Genomic DNA, 17,695 nt, shown 5'->3' with positions numbered 1-17,695 from the left:
CTTCCTGAAGTCAGCAGATTCCCACTTCTGCCCCATGCTCCCTCCTCCTTGATGAAATATGACCCCCTTGAACTAACCTGTCGTTCCTTAAGTTGCTTCTTTTCAAATATTTTGTTACAGCAATGAGTAAAGTCACTGGTATGAGGCTCTTTGCCGCCTGAAGAACAGGAGACAGGAAGGAGAGAAAGAGAGCTTAATGGAGCCTAGACAAGACTCAGCCCACAAAGATATCCTCTGTGACTTGCTTCCAGCCAGGCCTCACCAACTCAGGTCCCCCCAACCTCTAGAAACAAGTGCCACAGCTGGGGACCAAGATTTCAACCCATGAGCTTCCAGGGGACAGTTCCTATCCAACCACTAACAGCAAACCAGGTTTAATGGAACAGAGCCTACCACTCCCTTTGTGTCATCTACGGCTGGTGTAGAATCACGATATCAAACTTGAGTGGTTGGACCATGGAGCTGACAAGGCCTGCATAGTCACCATCTAGCCTTTTACAAAAGTGCTTTGCCAACCTCTGCCTGGGCTCATATCAAGTCTGGAAAAAAAGGGCATAAACAAATAAGGAAAGTTGCACACACGTATACCTTGAAATACACATTCCTGAAATTTTATATCCAACAGAGATCTTCAGATTTCTCACAACTTGAGGTTTTGGGGGTTTGTTTGTTTGTTTGTTTGTTTGTTTGTTTTTCAAATCAAGATCCACAGTGGCTGAAGCCAGTGACTGTTTCTCATCTTGGCAAAGGCCCTTGGTTAGGAGTTGCTACATGATTTGAGTTGGGCCAATCAGAGCTACAGAAACACAGCTGCCTTGTGAGCAAGGCCAGGCACGCCTGATGAGACAGAGCGCTAGCCTGGAGCGGCAGAGTGAGCACACTCGTGGGAAATGGTAGTGCCTGTGAGACCTAAGAGAAAGTCTGCTAAAATCATTTTGGGAAATGTGTTTTCCTTAAAAAAAAAAAAAAAAAAAAAAAAAAAAATAATAATAATAATAATAATAATAATAACAAAAGGGGGACATATGTGATAGTCCCGCCCCCATCCCGCTGCTAATCTTTTGCCTCAAATGGTAATTTCATGTCTGTCTGCAGCCCGCAGCAGTTCTCTCACAACACCAATGCGTTAGGGAGTTAAGTATGTATTACTGTGTTCGCTTGGGAAAACAGAGCTATTCTGGGTGTTACAGAAATAAAGGCTTTAATACAGGAATGACTACTTACATGAATGTCAGAAGACCCCAGGGAACAAGGATCAGGGAAATTGCTGCCTGGAGTTCAGGGTCAGGGAACGAGACTGAACACTGTAGACTGCAGGGCTGAAGGGGGTCGTTCTTAAGTGTTCTCTGGAAACTGCTCAATTGCCAACCATCTCCAGAAGCTCCAACAGACTCCTAGTTTACAGCAGGGATGTAGCTGGTTCTTTCTCCAGCTATCCCTGAAAGCCCTGTGCATCTTAACTGGCCTGCTCGTCCCTGTGTCCCTTTGACCTGCTGAGGAGAAGGCCTCAGATTCTCCTGCATAGGAAAGAGGAGACTGCGGGAGGCGCTGGGGATGAGCTAAAGATGTGCAATCCAGCTCACTTGGCAAAGGTATAAGCTTCCAGGGCATCACTGAGCAACCCCAACAGTACCAGCAAACACTCGCCACATGGGTTCACATCATGGAAGAGACGGTATCAGTTTGTTTAGGTAAAGACTTACGACACTTTTTCTGCTCACACCTCTTTTGTCCTAAAAAAGTTTTAAGTGATGGATGAGTGTGTGTGTGTGTGTGTGTGTGTGTGTGTGTGTCTAGGATCAGGTCTGGGGTGTCTGTGAGGGAGTCATAGATGGGGTTAATTGAGGTGGCCAGAGGACACATCTTCAATGTGGGTGGGTGGTGGCCCCACTCTGTAGACCGAGGCCCAGACTGAATGGAAAGGAGAAAGCAAGAGACCATCAGTCACTCTCTGTTCCCTGACTGTGAACATGCTGTGGCAGCTGCCTTCAAGCTCCTGCCCTCATACTTGCCCTGCCACGATGGACTGGACCTTGAACTGTGAACTCAAATAGTCCCTACTTTCCTTAAGTTGCTTCTCTGGTATTTTGTCCTAGCAGTGAAAAAGTAACTAGTTTGATATGCTTATAAAGTAGGTATACAAGACAAATGTTTACTGATAATAAAGCATAAAAATGTACTCTAAAGACAATTATTGATATACATATACTCATACTGTGTGTTAAAGCGTAAAGCAAGAACTGGAGATGAAGTTCGGTGGTAAATAGCACACCTGCTTTTGCAGAAGATTCAAGTTTTGTTCCCAGTACCCACTTTGGGTGGCTCACAGCAGCAGGTAACTCTAACTCCTGGGGATGCAGCGCCCTCTTCTGGCCTCCTTGTATACCTGTAAACATGTGCACATACCTATACACAGACACACACACATACAAATATATTTTTTAAATATTAAAAAAAATACAGGGGCAGGGGCTGGAGATGGCTCAGTGGTTAAGAGCACTGACTGCTTTTTCAAAGTTCCAGAGTTTAAATCCCAACAACCACGTGGTGGCTCACAACCTTCCAGAATGAAATCTGACACCCTCTTCTGGTGTGTCTGAAAACAGCTACAGTGTACTTATAATAATAAATAAATAAATCTTGGGGCTGGAGCAAGCAGGGCCGGAGCAAGCAGAGGTCCTGAATTCAATTCCCAGCAACCACATGATGGCTCACAACCATCTGTACAGCTACAGTGTACTCATATACATACATACAATAAATAAATAAATCTTTAAAAAAAATACAGGTAGTAAGATGGTTCTGTTATTGAGAGTACTTGCTGTTCTTGCAAAGGACCCAGGTTCTATTCCCAGCTCCTACTCAGAGACTCACACTCACTTGTAACTTCAGTTCCAGAGAATTTGATTCCTTCTCAAGTGCTGTAGCCACATGGTAGACTTAACAGGCAAGCAAAATACTCATGGATATAAAATAAAATGAAAACTAAAGATTAAAGCAAGTTTGCATAACAACAAGATGGAAATGCTCTATTATGATCACATAAGGAATTATTCTCAGCTGAGTATTCGTGATATGGAACAACGTAGACTATTGATAATATTTTTGAGTATTGATTAATATTCTAATTTTAGCATCATTAATGCTGAAAATGCCACTTTATATAAATCTATGGCAGAGTATGTTTAGAGCCATTTCTTAAATTACTGGAAATTCCGTCCTAATCTCAAGCCAGAATTTATTTAATGATTTTTTTTTTTTAAAACTCAAGTCAGCAACCCAAACAGCAACCTGTAAACTCAGACATTCTAGGAGACTGGACAGGCCACTCAGCAGCTAAGAGCACTGGCTGCTCTTCCAGGGGACCTCAGTTCAACTCCCAGCAACCACATGGTGGCTCACAACCATCAGTAATGGAATCTGATGCCCTCTTCTGGTGTGTCTGAAGACAGCTCCAGTGTACTCAAATCCATAAAATAAAAAAATCTAAAAATCAAACATTCTAATACAACCCAATCCAGAGACCTCCTAGCTTGATCCTACCTGATGAAGAATGCTCATACTGTGAATAAACTATTGCGTTCTTATAGGAACAGAAATTTTAAAAAGGTATGTACAGAAGCACCTGGAAAGCCCTCTCATGGAACCACCCTGAATATGAACCAAGATGCTCCAGGTAGCGAGTACTGGCCTTGTGTGTCATAGCAGCCTTCAGAGTGCAGGGTACACGCCTGTGTGCTCAGAACCAAGCCTGTAGCGGAGTCACATGACTCGGCTCCTGCAACTCCAGCCAGAAACATCTCAGATTCATTATGGGTTTCATTCTGAATTAAGTATGTGTTGTTGCATGCTCGGGAGGCTTTTATGGTTGCCAAATTTTTCAGAGGCCCCAGAGTCAGTTACAAAGCCATGTCACAATCCACCATTTAAGAGGCTGTGGCTTGAGCCACTATCTCCCGGCTATTACATTTAGCCAAATGATTGCCTAATTGATATGCCTTCCTTCTTTGGAAGCCACGAGGTTATGGACCCAGAAGTTCAGACTTGCAGAACAGTGCCCTTGATTCAGTGGTAGCAAAGAATGATAAAATATGCTAGTGGTGACTTGTTTGTCAATTTGGCATCACCTAGGATCACTGGGAGAGATATAAAGGATGGTTGTCCCGTGAACATGTCTGTGAGGGATTGTCTTGATTGTGGGAATTGATGTGGGAAGAACAAACCTGACTATACAGTACCATTCTCTTATTTGGGGCTGTAGACAGTATTAGCTGAGCACAGAGCATGCATTCTCTCTCTCTCTCTCCCTCTCTCTCTCTCCCCCACCCTCTCACTCTCCTTGACTAGGGATATGATTGGGACCCTAGACAGCACTAGCTGAGCTCTGAGCATGCATGCATTTCTCTTTTTCTGTTCTTGACTATGGATATGATGTGACTGGCTACTCCAAGCTCCTGCCTGTAGCTTGTTTACAGTAACAGACTGGGAGTCATGAGCTAAAACAACCCTTTTTCTCCCCTCAGTTCCTTGTTGTCAGGATATTTTACCACAGGAAAAGCAAGGAAACTAGGGCAGAGTTAATGCCGAACTCTAGATTACTATCTCATTCATGAATATTTCCCACAGGGTTTCAACATGCACCCCCCCCCCTACTTTGAAGATATCACTTGTCTTTATTCTTCAAGGCTAAACCAGTTGCTTCATGAAAATGGCTCTGGTGAACTCTTTAACATAAGGGCTCACGCCTCCGGGAGACATCCTTACCTTCATAATGGCTGTTGAGCAAGACTGGATCCCAGTAATTACTTCTTTCTTCTGCCACAAGGCTCAGCACACTGGCCTGCATGAGTGGCTATGTTGATTTGGAAAGGAGGCAGGCCCAAACCCTTGCTTGCTGTCTGTGGATGTTTTCTTGCTAGGATGGCGGAGATGATTTGAAGCACACGGTAACAATATCCACATGGCTGAGAGCTTTTGCTCTGTGGGCCTTCACAGGAAAAGCTCCTGTGAGGGTTTGTGTATGGTCGGCCCAGGGAGTGGCACTATTAGAAGGTGTGACCTTGTTTGAGTAGGTGTGGCTTTTTGGAGTAGGCTTGGCACTGTGGGTGTGGGCTTTAAGACCCCATCCTAGTTACCTGGAAGTGAGTATTTTGCTCGCAGACTTGATGATGCAGAAGATGAGGAGCATGATGCAGAACTCTCAGCTCCTCCTGCACCAGGCCTGCCTGGATGCTACCCTGCTCTTGCTTTGATGATAATGGACTGAACCTCTGAACCTGTAAGCCAGCTCCAATTAAATGTTGTCCTTATAAGAGTTGCCTTGGTCATGGTGTCTGTTCACAGCAGTAAAACCCTAAGACAGCTCCCCAGCCCAATTCTATCAGATTGTAAATTAGTATTATTCATTTTAATATTCCCTACGGTGCTTAGATATTGCCTATGTGGTATGAGTCACCACCTTCCACTCTTTCCCAGCCAGAACGTTGCATTAAAGTTTTAGAAATGTCCCCTCATGGGAGCACAGGAGCTTGAGGAGAGGAACTGACTTCAGCCAGTCACTTTATTCATTGTGTGTGTGTCATCCAAAGCAGAAACACGCTCTGCACTAAGCCCAGGGCTAGGGCCTTTGGATATGAAGTAGCCCCACAAAAGTGTGTGTGTGTGTGTTAAAGGCTTGGTCTCCAGCTGGTGTCACTATTGACAAGTGGCTGAATCACAGAAGTGTTAACTTCAATAATGAGTTTGTTAAATGGATGATTGGAAGACAGAGCCTAGCTGGTAGAAGTAGCTCATTGGGTGTATCTCTGAAGAGGCGTGTTTTGTCTCAGGCACCTCCTAGCTCAGCTCTCATTCCTCTCCTGCACCTCACCTCTGCTTCCTGGCTGCTGTGAAGGAAGTTGCTTTCTTTTCGCCACGTCCATCCTCCATCCGCTTTGATGCTTTGCTCTATCCTAAAGGCAACAGAGCCATAAACTGTATAAACTAACACCTCGGAAGACATGGTCCAGGAGACATCCTTCCTGCTCTCAGTCAACATCCTTGGGTATCTTAGTACAAAGATGGAAACTGCCTAACACTGTGTGAGACCAGACAATGTCTCAAGTTCCAGATTCCTGTTATAAAGCCACATGGAACGCTCGCACAGGTTTGCAGAGGCCTGTGGAACTTACGCTAACACAGCTCTGTTTGGTTTTCCTGTGCACACTGGAGGCTTCAGTGACTTCCCCCAAGTCCCCAGACCTGTTAGCAAATCCTACCCTGGAATTCAGCTCTTGAGTCCCGGCTCTTGAGTCTGAGTCTTCACATCTGAAGACTGAAGCAAAGGTGCCAACTTCCCTCTCATCCAGGATTACCACCACCCCGGGAGATCCTCCTCTGCTCGATACCCGATACCGCACTGTCCTTTCCTGTCTTTTTCCTGACAGCCATTCTTACTGGGGTGAAGTGGGAGGGGCTTTGATTTGCATTTCCCTGGCGTCAAGTGGGAGGAGCTTTGATTTGCATTTCCCTGGCGATTGGTGACCCTGAATATTCTCACAGACATATTAACTGCACGCATGCTTTCTTTTGAAGAATCCATTTAAGTCTATGGCCTCTAGAACCACGCGGTTAGAGCACAAAGGGAGACAATAAAGCATGTAGATTTGGTTGCTTTTCCGACGAACACGTCTGTGGAATGAGTGCCCCACGGGAAGTTCTTTGACACAGTAGGAATGGTTGGGGTGTTTCATCCTTGCTGGTTATTCAGACTGTTTCGAGGACTATGAGAGAAAAGCTATCTAGTAAGCTTGTCATTCTTTAATCTCACTATATCTGTTCGCCACAGCTGGGTAACAAATATCCCTCAGTCTTAGACGCTTAAGAATATAACTACTGTTTTGTAGGGGGTTTTTTTTTGTTTGTTTGTTTTTGTTGTTTGTTTGATTGTCTGTTTGTTTTGTTTTTCGAGACAGGGTTTCTCTGCATAGCCCTGGCTGTCCTGGAACTCACTCTGTAGACCAGGCCGGCCTCAAACTCAGAAATTTGCCTACCTTTGCCTCCCAAGTGCTGGGATTAAAGGTGTGTGCCACCATGCCCAGCTTGTTTGGTAGTTCTTAAGACTAGGAATCCTTGTGAAGCTATGGAAGGTCCACGGTTCTGGGTCTCTCAGGACTGCACTCATTTCATGACTGAAAACGGAAGTGCCTGCTTTCTGGATCACTACTGGGGCTGTTGACTGGCCTCAGGTCCTGTGAGTTGCTGGCTAGAGACAATAGTTCCCTGTCACACAGTGCTTCTTGTGTATACGTGTATGTACAGGTGTTGGGGGAAATGCAGGTTTTATTTGATGCAAGCGCTCTCTGGGAGGAGGAAACAGAAACATTCAGACAGGCTTGGGTCATGGGAGATTCTTGTCCTGATCATCAGGAAGTTGAGCTGCTTTACCATCTGCCTGCCTAAGGCAGTAGTGGTACTGACAGTACTAATAACCAACACAGAGTGACCGCTCCCCTTCGCACCAAGCACTGGGTCAAGTTCTTTCATGGGCTCATTCTTACTTTCTGAACAGAACCCTTCTAGGAAGGAACAGTCCATAAACACTGAAACATGAAGGTGAAGTGACTCACCAAACAGACCTGAGGAGAACGGAGTTAGGATGGTGCCTGGTGGTAGCTTTAGATCCATCTTACACCATGGTCTCCTAGCTGGAGATTTAAGCTGGGGCAAGCTTGTGATCAGGTTTTTCCCACTCTGCTTTGCTCTCTCCAGCCCTGGACACTTTTCCTGGTCTGACTTGGTCCTCTGTACCTTTGGTGCCAGACTTCTGCAAAGTAGTCTATGGTCTTTCCTTCCAGCTGTGTGAGTGCGATGTCCGATCCAACCACTAAACTTGCTAAGGAAACAGGCGAGATTCTGCTTACTAAGATGAAGGTTCACTTTTCAGCTCAACAAGGCTGTGACAGGCACTTAAGAACCAGGGAGTTCATGTATACGGTGGCTCACACACAGAAGCACCCTGAACAGACTAGAAGCCATTTTCTTTCTTTATCGAAAAGCTGTAAATCTGGAGCATGCGCTCTCCGACCATTTCTAAGGTCTGAGAGTAAACTTGAGGACTCTCGGATCATCTACAGATGTGCTCTTACTGATCGCCTCTCAAAACAAATATTACAGTCCCTGGAGTCTTCTTAAAGCACACACCGGATCACGTGACTCATCTTAAACACACTCTACATCCAACTTCAAATCCTCCCAACACTCTCAAGTTAAAGCAATGTACAGTGTCCCTCTCAGCATGACCTCTCCCAGTCCGCGCTACGATCCGATCTGCGTGGTGGCTGTACCAGTCTTTTCTTGAGTCCCTTGCGTTCCTCTTTCTAGCACTGCAGGGTCTTTCCTTCTCTTTCTTTTCTTCCTCTGAGCCATCCTTTCTGCGGTTCTGCTTCCTCGGGTAACGCTCCCATCCGGTTGTCCATCAGTCTTCCCTGGACTGCTCCTCCAGTGTTTGCCACAGTTTACACAGCAGGCGTACCTGGAGCTGACTGACGTGGGTGGGAGGACAGGACCACTGCTCTCCAGTTCCCCGCTAGAGTACGTCCTCATGCTTTCCCACGGGCTCCTTCTTTGTCCTTGTCCACATCATGACCCTGAGTTTCCTTATGTTTCTGAACCGTGTTCCGCAGTGTTCTCAGATAAACTCACTTTATATTAAGGAGCCACGCAAGTATGAAGACTTCAGTTTGAATTCCCAGAACCATAAAAGGCTGGCTATGACCGCAGGTGCCTATAATCCCAACGCCCTGAGGCAGTGGTTCTCAACCTTCCTAATGCTGTGACCCTTTAATACAACTCCTTGTGTTGTGGTGACCCCCGATTATAAAAATTATTTCTGTTGCTACATCATAAGTGCCATTTTGCTACTGTCATGAGTCACCATGGAAATACTTTTGGAGATAGAAGTTTGACACAAGGATCAAGACCCACAGGTTGAGACAGGAGGCTAACCTGGTGTGTCAAAAGGACCAACATCTGAGCATGTAATTTGACCTCCACATGCTATGCCTTAGTACATGTATGCCCACTCTCACACACAAAGATGAAGGGATGGTCCCACACAGGTGACTTGTGTTTTATAATTTATTGTTAATTGTTTCTACTCCCCTTCACATGGGGCCTCCCGCGATTAAACAGCCAAGAGGAAGAAGACAGAGAAACTCATCAGGGAACATCTGCAACACCAGAGACACCCAAAATGTCTAAAATGAGAGTCGTCAGATAAATTCTGTTATTTTAGATTAATAGAACATTGGCTCATGAAACATGGGCAAAAATAAACGCTGCCATTTTAATGTGCACTTTTCTGAGAAAGGCCATGTCACCTCTTTGTTCTAAGGGATTGGTTAATATTCCACTATGAATCTCATTAAAATTTACATGTTTAATAAATGTTGGATATTAAAATGGTGGTGAGGAGGTCTATTTATGGAAGCTGTTCATTTTCCCTGATGAGAGTCTATTTATTTTTATAAGGAAACCGGCAAAGTTAATCACCAGGTTGGGAGTGGCTGAGCCTATTAGTTAGGTACATTTGTTCATTTACCTAACCTTTGACAATGAGCAACGGAACATAATTTTATTTTGCAAATTTACAGGACTTAATCTTTACACACATTTTAAAGATTCTGGTGTTCCCTAACAAGATGGACAGTTGTGAATGTACACGAGAAACCAGTGAAATATTAGCCGGCCCTTGTTTCTACATTAACCTCTGTACCTGCCAAGAGGGCTTCTAACACTGCAATGACCCTCCGGATCTTTAGTTCTGACTTTTGTCCTTTTGGGGATGGGCGGAGCTAGTTGTGGAGGAAGGAGAAGGTACAAGCAAACTGCCCCAGACAAGGAAAAGTTCCTACGTTTCAGTTGGCTAGAGTGAAAATTGGGCAATAGCTAATACAGTCCAGGAAAAGTTAATTTGGTGACGGAACGTAGGCAGGTGTAAATAATGAATTCTTGCAGTCAAAAGATTGAGCTGCAAAAAAAAAAAAAAAAAAAAAAAGTCCTGGAGAACACAGCAAAAAGAATGTGACATTTATGTGTGTGTCCGCCTGGCTACATCTTACTGCAGCTCGGACGACATCTGCCCACTCCAAGTTTTCAGAGCAGCAGGGCGGGGACAGAGAATGTAGCGACCCAGCCACTCACTCTGGCACGTTCAGCACAGCGGCTGGACCCACGCGCCTAGGGCCCCGCACCGCGCCTGCGCGCCCCGTCACGTGGCGGGCGCCCCGCGCTGAGCGGGTTAAAAGTCACGGCCGCCGAGCACCCGGCCAAGCCGTGCTCTCTGTTCCTTCGGTCGACTGGGACGTGGGACCTTCTGCTGCTCGAGTCGGAATCCGCGCGGGGAAGCGAGCCGAACCTCCTGGTGCCCTTCCCCAGGGCCCCGAACGGGCTCGCGCGCGAAACCGCGTCTTTCAACTGACAATGAAATCGTAGCCACGGCCGGCGGCGAATAGGCGGGAGGCCGCGAGGCGGAGGGGGTGGAGGGCCATTCAGCCGAAGCCCCGCCCAAGGCCCCGCTCGCGCTCCTATTGGCGCACGCCGCCATTCCGGCCCCGCCCCTTAACGGACCTGTCGCTCTGTGACAGGCGGAGGGGCCAGTTCCTGTTGGGCGAGGGGGCGGAGTCAAAGGTTGCCTGAGCTCCGCCCGGACTCCAGGGGGCTCCTCCCCTTTTGTGCTCCTCGCGGCTGGGCGGGCGGGGGAATGTCATTGCCGCTCCGAGCCGCCGCTCCTCTGGCGCCCTCGTCCCGTCGGCTCTCGCCGCCACCGCCGCCTCCTCAGCCGCACGGGGGACACGGATGGCTAGTGGGGCGCAGGGGCCTTTTGGGTTGAGACCGCGACGGTCGCGGCCACTGTTGAGGCGGAGACTTCGGATCGCTGCCGCCTCCACCACCCCCAGTGTCCCGGCCTCGCGGTGCTGAGGGCGGGAGCGCGCCCAGCTCTTCCTCCGCCTCCGCCTCCTCCTCCTCCTCGTTGTCGTCGCCGTCGCCCTCCTCCTCCTCCTCTGGGTCTCCGCCCAGCACCCCTCGCTCCAGGCGGCGGCGGTGGCCGCGGAGGACGAGCGAGACCCGCCGCCGGGGCACAACATGGCGGAGCCCTCGGCCCCGGAGAGCAAGCACAAGTCGTCCCTCAACTCGTCCCCGTGGAGCGGCCTCATGGCTCTGGGGAACAGCCGCCACGGGCACCATGGGCCCGGAACCCAGAGCGCGTCCAGGGCGGCGGCGCCGAAGCCGGGGCCCCCCGCGGGGCTGTCCGGGGGCTTGTCGCAGCCGGCCGGGTGGCAGTCGTTGCTCTCCTTCACCATCCTCTTCCTGGCCTGGCTGGCCGGCTTCAGCTCGCGCCTCTTCGCCGTCATCCGCTTCGAGAGCATCATCCACGAGTTCGACCCGTGGTGAGTGTGCCCGCCCTTCCCCCGCAGGCAGCCCGCGGTCCCCGTTTGTCTGGAGCCCCTCGGATCCCACCCGGTCTCCCGCGGGCCGGGCCGGGCGCGCCCCCTGCCCGCTTGGCGAAGTTTGCCTGGGAGCGGAGCCTGGGTCCTCGGCCGCCGGGGTGGGCCGGCTCCGCGCGGCGCCTCTTCGCCGCCGCGCCCCGGCTTGCTCCGGGGGCCCCCTTCCCCACGCCCTCTCCGCCGCAGCTTTGCGCCTTGTTGCATTTTATTTCATTTCTCTCCTTCCTGCCATCGGAGCAGCCCCGGGATTGCCTTCTGGCTGCTGGTGGTGACTGGAACCCCTTGTCCGCTCAGCCTCGCAGTTTCATGCTTTCTTTCCGGGAGAGTGGAGTGTTAGAATGTAGGGGGGGAAAATATTATCCCGAAAGCGAGCGCAGTGGTAGCGCCTCGTGTTTTTCCAGCACCAGGTATTTTCCGGAGTGTCTCTTTCCCCCCTAAGGCCCTTAAGTGCTCTCAGCTCGCCACACTATTTGCACAGTTGTATTGCGTTGCTTTTTAGAGCGAGATCGTTTTTCTGTTAGCTGAACTCTCACCCTCGTTGTTGCTACAATATCCGACTGGGTTGCATGAGTTCTTTTATTGGTGTCTGCTGGAAGGTCTGTGGAGAAGAGAGCAAGCCGTACCACAGTGCTGAGAGTCTAGATTGTGGTGCCGAAGTTGCACGCTCTGCATGGCACTCACTGGTTTTAGGGACTTAACTTCGAACACTGAGTTACCTACACGGGAAGATTGCTTTTCACTTTCTTCCTCCTGGCCCAACCTGAGTTAAGTTTTTTGTTTTTTGTTTTTTGTTTTTTGTTTTTTTTTTCCCCCAGAGAGAGATTGAGAGCGAGCGCCAGCGCGCCTCTTTAAACTAGTTTATTCTTCAGGCTGCCCTATCAACCTTGAACTAATCTTACTTGTAATTAGACATAATTAAACGGTAGGGTATTTGTCTTACCATTTGAAATGCACAGAGAATCTTCTTAAGAGTTAGTACATATATAGGTTATAAATGAGTTTTTTGGGGGGGGCTTATGTGTTAAGTATCAGATTTAAGTTGTACTTTAAGAAAAATATTTATGCTGCAATATCTATTGAACACCAGAGGGGCCTACTCAAGGAAAACCTGTTTAGAGAAGCAGTGAGCTACAGTGATGGCCTGCTGTGAGGTGTTTTCGTCCTATTTTAAGAGGTTTCCATTTTTTTCTAACATTAGATTTGCTTTATAAATGACCATTATGTTATTTGGAACCAGAGGAGAAAATCATGTTGGTGGAGATTACATACGAACCTACGAATATTTGTGAAGTCTTAACTAACTAGATAGAGTATTCTTTGAAACAATCAATTAGATTAAAACTGAGATTGACTAGAAATGAAAGCCGCAGAATTTACTGAACAACATGAAAAGAGAAAGTTGTGTCTTTTCAGATGAAGATAGCACGGGGTGGAACAAAAACTGGAAATATTTCCAGGGTAATTGTACAGATACTTCCATGAAGTAACATTTTTTACAAATGGAAGGCTGGGAACTGTTAGGAGTGCACTCAGAAGCTGAAATTAATAATTACAGATAAATGCACAAATAAATGACAAGGCGATTTTAAAGTTTCTTTTTGTCATTTTCCCCTAGTAAAGCTGCACTTGAGGCGGCTTAGATTAGATGGCTTTAGGAATTGAAGAGCATAACTTTTTTTATTCATGAAAATCTATTTTGTTTCTATTCTGCTGTGTATGGAAACAGTTCTTTGACTTGAGTCTGCTCCACTTACATTTTAATTCACATTGCTGATCTGCAAGTGTCCACAGCTAAGGCCTACCTACTTAACTAAGCTCTCCCATCTACCAGCGGTAGTGTTAAATGTTTGTTTATTTTTGATGAAATGTTATGCTTGGAATGTTAGAGCATTCTAATTAGCAGATAGGTGTAGTAAAGGAATTTTCCCTGCCTGCACCCCATCGTGCATCGGGACTTGTCTGTGTGAATCTCATGGAATGCCTAACTCAAGAGACCTAATGAGAGAAATCAAGTTCAAACAAAAAGAATACTGTGCTCACTTTAGGTTTTCTTTTCATAGCTGTTACTAATAGGCATGCCATTCATTCTTCCATCTCATAATCATTCTTGAAAATTTTTTACAAGGGAGGTTGTATAGCTTGCCTGTCATTACTTTTGACTTTTAAAACAGTTTTCTCCAAAGCTAATAACAGCAGTCTCTCACACTAGTTTGGAAGTGGCTCAGATTACAGCGCAGTAATGACAGGAACCTTTAGTAATATTTAAATGTTCTCTCTGCCTGTTTCTACAAACCAATTCTGGCCTGCCCCATACCTCCTTCAGTCCCTCTTCCCCCTTCCATTTCTGTATCCTTTTTGTGAAAGGCTGTTGATGGTGAGTTGCTTCTGTAAATTTTATCTTGAATTGTGAGACTTCAGATAGCTGCCAAAGGTGAGTTGTCACCAAGTTACACCTGTTTTTAACTTTTTCCCTGAAGTTATAAATCTTACCAGCTGCTGTAAGAGGTAGGCTATGAGGTTATTGACTTAACTACCTTTTATTTAGATCATTTGGCAACGTTTGGGGTTATGATCTCACCTTTTGTGCCAGTGAGTTTCTCCCTCCTCAGCTGAGTTGGTGAGATTCCGGGCAGCAGTGGAAGTTATTCTGTAGGTACCAGACATTTGGTTGACCAACTAGTTTAACGAGCATGTGTCTAACGCATCCTTTTATCTGACACTGTATGTAGTCCTTGCATAGTTTTGCTGTGATTGTGAATGCATGTATGTTCCATTAACCAGACCTTTCCTGCTAGCTCTGACAGGTTGTGGTAGCTCTCCCTGTTAGCACTACTTTGAGATATCCTTGTTCTTGTAGAACCGCTTTTTAGGGGCTCCTCTCTGGAGAGAATTTGGGAATTTAGAATTTAAAGTTTTAGGTTTTAGCTGAAACTATGTATAAATAGGTTAATTAGTGCAAACAGTTTCAAAGGAGTGATAAGCCTTGAAAGTAAGCTGTTAGGAGTTGGGGGCTGCTTCCTGTCTTTTGAGGTCTCCCATGTTTTTCTTCACTTTACAAATGACAAAAAAACAAACTGTTGACCTCATATCTGAAGAAGACAGAATGGTTAGCAAAAGCAAGCAGTGTAGAACAGAAAGTTTCCCGGATCTTTTAAAGCCTCCGTGACTGGGATCATTAGCAGCAGCAGGCCGGCAGCACTTCCAGGTGGGATACACCACCACTGTTTTCATTGTAATCTACACTCTCTGGCCCGGAGCTTCTGGGATCCTCGAGTTAGAAGTACATGTAATAGGAAGTGCTTGAGTGGCTGCATCTGATGATGGCTTTGAATCCGTGCCCACTTGCAGTCACTGTTCTCCTCTGGTAGTCATCATGGCTTTCCTGAAGCATGAGATAGATCCTGAAGCAGCTAGGATCTGTCTTTTAAGCCCTTGGAATCTTTGCTTTTTCTTGAGGGTTTTCTTTGCTTTAGGACCAGACTAAGCAGGATTCCATGCTTAAAGACATACGTGGCTTGCATGAAGACAGTTGGTTGTCTACCAAGCATTAGAAACTAAAGGTTTCCTTCTCTGGCTCTGAACCTATGGATGTGGAAATGTCTTAGCAGCCTGTCTGTACCTTGACCTCCAGTCTTCATGCTCTCAAAAGTGTTGCATGTATAGAAAAAATATAAGATAGCCTTTGTTGTACTGTCTTAATATTCACCAGTCCACCTGTGTTCTCAGAAGTAATTAATACCAAGGCCGATGTTTTCTACAGTGAAATCATAGACACCACAGCACTGCAGCTGCTTTGAGTTAAAAGCCTCTGCATTTCAGTAGATCTGCCTTCTGCTAAGTGATTGTGCTATAAGTTTTCAACATACGGGAAAGTTGAATTTTAGAGTGAACATTCACATCACTACTGCCTATGTTCTCTGATTGATGGTTTGTTTTGTTTTGTTTTGTTTTTTGCTTTTTTTGTTTTTTGTTTTTTTTTTTTTTTTGTTTTTTTGAGACAGGGTTTCTCTGTATAGCCCTGGCTGTCCTGGAACTCACTTTGTAGACCAGGCTGGCCTTGAACTCAGAAATCCGCCTGCCTCTGCCTCCCAAGTGCTGGGATTAAAGGCGTGCGCCACCACGCCCGGCTTAATGTATTTTTCTTAACTCTTCAATGTCTCTGGCTGTGCTTACACCCTTCTTCTAGACTCTGAAATCTAAAGAGACTACTGGTGCGTTGTCCAGTGATAAAGGATGCTACCTTGCTTCCTCTACTCCATGATAAGGGACAACTTTATTTCTGGACTGCATTTGGTTTCTGTAAAAGCTGAACCCAGCATATACAAATAACTGTTTTTGTATCTTCACTTGGAGTGCAGGCCAGGATCAGATTCCATCCCTTTCAGGTTTTGGTCAGTAATTTTACCTGAGTACACTGTAAGCCATGTTTGTTAAATGACTTGGCTCTGTTGTCTAGAGAGAAAAATCTGAAGTGGTTGAGTTTTGGTTTTATTCTATTTCACTTATGAAGAACTTGGAAAGTCTTGATTGTCTTATTATTCAGCCTGTTGTCACTACCATGTTTCATCCAAACAAGAGAGGCCTAAAAAGCATATACAGGACCTGAAAGCATGTACACCCAAATGAAAGGGGCACGATAGGGGCCGCCCTGCTGATTCTGAATATTACTTGTCAGTGTGAACCAGCCTCCTCTTCCTTCCTCCCAGGAGCTTGCTATGACGCCCAAGCTGGCAGGTGGGGTTACAGTGTGTCCTGCTTCTCACTCCACCTTCTGCCCTGAGTACTTACCTGAAACTTAGAAATGGATAGAGATGGTAGTACGTGGGATAAAGAAAAGAGCTCCACGTCTAGTGGGAGTAAGTGTAGGGAGAGTTCCAGAAGCGTCTGTAACTGGAGCAAATTTGTTTACTGATGTTGTAGGCTGGCCAAAGTATTGAGCCACTTTTTATAGTTTGTGAGTATTTGAAAAGTGCTTCCTTAGTCTGAGACATGTAAACGTTTTGGAATATACTTTTCAACATAAATTAGTAAATGTCTGTTTATTCACATCTGTACCAATATTCTATTCAAATTTGTATCATTTAAAGATAAGCAAATCTGTGAATTGCAGTAATTAAGTTAGCCATATCATCTGTAACCCTTTCTTTGTGGAACTTAATGTTGTAGGAAACATTAACAGAATTTCCAAGTGATAAGTGCAAGTTCAACAGTATCTTACTTTGTAATATTCACCTTTCGCTTGAGGGAAGGGGTAAAATCTTTTGTTTCATAGACAAACATTTTAGTTCAATGGTTTCCAGATCTGCCTGATTTCAAAATCTGTTTTTATGTACCCTGCCTGTAATGCAGGTTTAAAAGAAAATGTGTCTCTTGCTCTTTTTTTTTTTTTTTTTTTTTTAATCCTTTCTGAAACTGTATTGCTCAGCCCTGGCTATCCTGGAACTCGCTCTGTAGACTAGGGAGGCTTCAAACTCAGAGATCGACTGCCTCTGCTTCCTGAATGCTGGGATTAAAGGTGCGCACCACCAATTTAATTTGTTTTGCTTCTTAGTCATCCGTTCTAAGTCTTTACTCATTGGCCCATCAAAAATGCTTGGTCCCAGCCCTCTCTAATGAAGTTAGCTTGCTAGTTGGATGATAGCTAGTTATTTGCTTGTTTTAATGTAGGGGAAGATGAAAAGTTGATAAAGGTTTTGCTTTTTGGTTGAAGATGAGTAATGAATTTTCAGAAGTGGGCCTTTTACAAAGTAGCCCATTGAGAAGAGAAGATGATTGAATCTAGTTAAATATTTTCACTAAGGTTTGTCTGTAAAAGGTTCATAATGTTGAGTTTGGAGGTACTAAGCCATCCCAGCATGGGGATTTTGAGTGGACAGCTATGCTCTTAGACTCAGAATTCTAGAGGTAAATAGATTTTTAAAGTACATGTGATCCCTTATCTGGTTTCCTAGACAGAGGGCCTGAGAGCTGCATAAACTACCCACAGGGAGCTGAGGCCTCCTCAGAGTGAGGTGTTGTTTTTGGGGGGCTTTTTTAAAGTTATAACTTCAGAATATGAGAAGACATTCTTTGTGTATTACCACTCATTTTGAATTGAGGGTGTTGAAAATAATACTTCACACATAGATGTGGAAACAGGACTTTTGTATAAAGTTTAATTTGGAGTTGGTGATATAAAAAAGCTGTGGGTATGAATACCTGTCGCTGCC

The 17,695-nt window shown here is 45.7% G+C and overlaps 1 protein-coding gene across 1 annotated transcript in view; it reads left to right on the top strand.

Annotated features, from left to right (window-relative positions):
* The first annotated feature begins 10,712 nt into the window (after positions 1-10,712).
* The window catches only part of Stt3b (STT3, subunit of the oligosaccharyltransferase complex, homolog B (S. cerevisiae)), a 67,999-nt gene continuing 61,016 nt past the window's right edge, over positions 10,713-17,695 (top strand). The window contains exon 1 of the mRNA NM_024222.3: positions 10,713-11,429. Coding sequence (NP_077184.2) covers positions 11,125-11,429 — 305 coding nt within the window. The 5' untranslated portion in view covers positions 10,713-11,124. The remainder of the gene's footprint in view (positions 11,430-17,695) is intronic.

Source organism: Mus musculus, chromosome 9, assembly GCF_000001635.26.
Source record: "Mus musculus strain C57BL/6J chromosome 9, GRCm38.p6 C57BL/6J".
Classification (NCBI taxonomy): Eukaryota; Metazoa; Chordata; class Mammalia; order Rodentia; family Muridae; genus Mus; species Mus musculus.
This window is presented reverse-complemented; position numbering and strand designations above follow the sequence as displayed.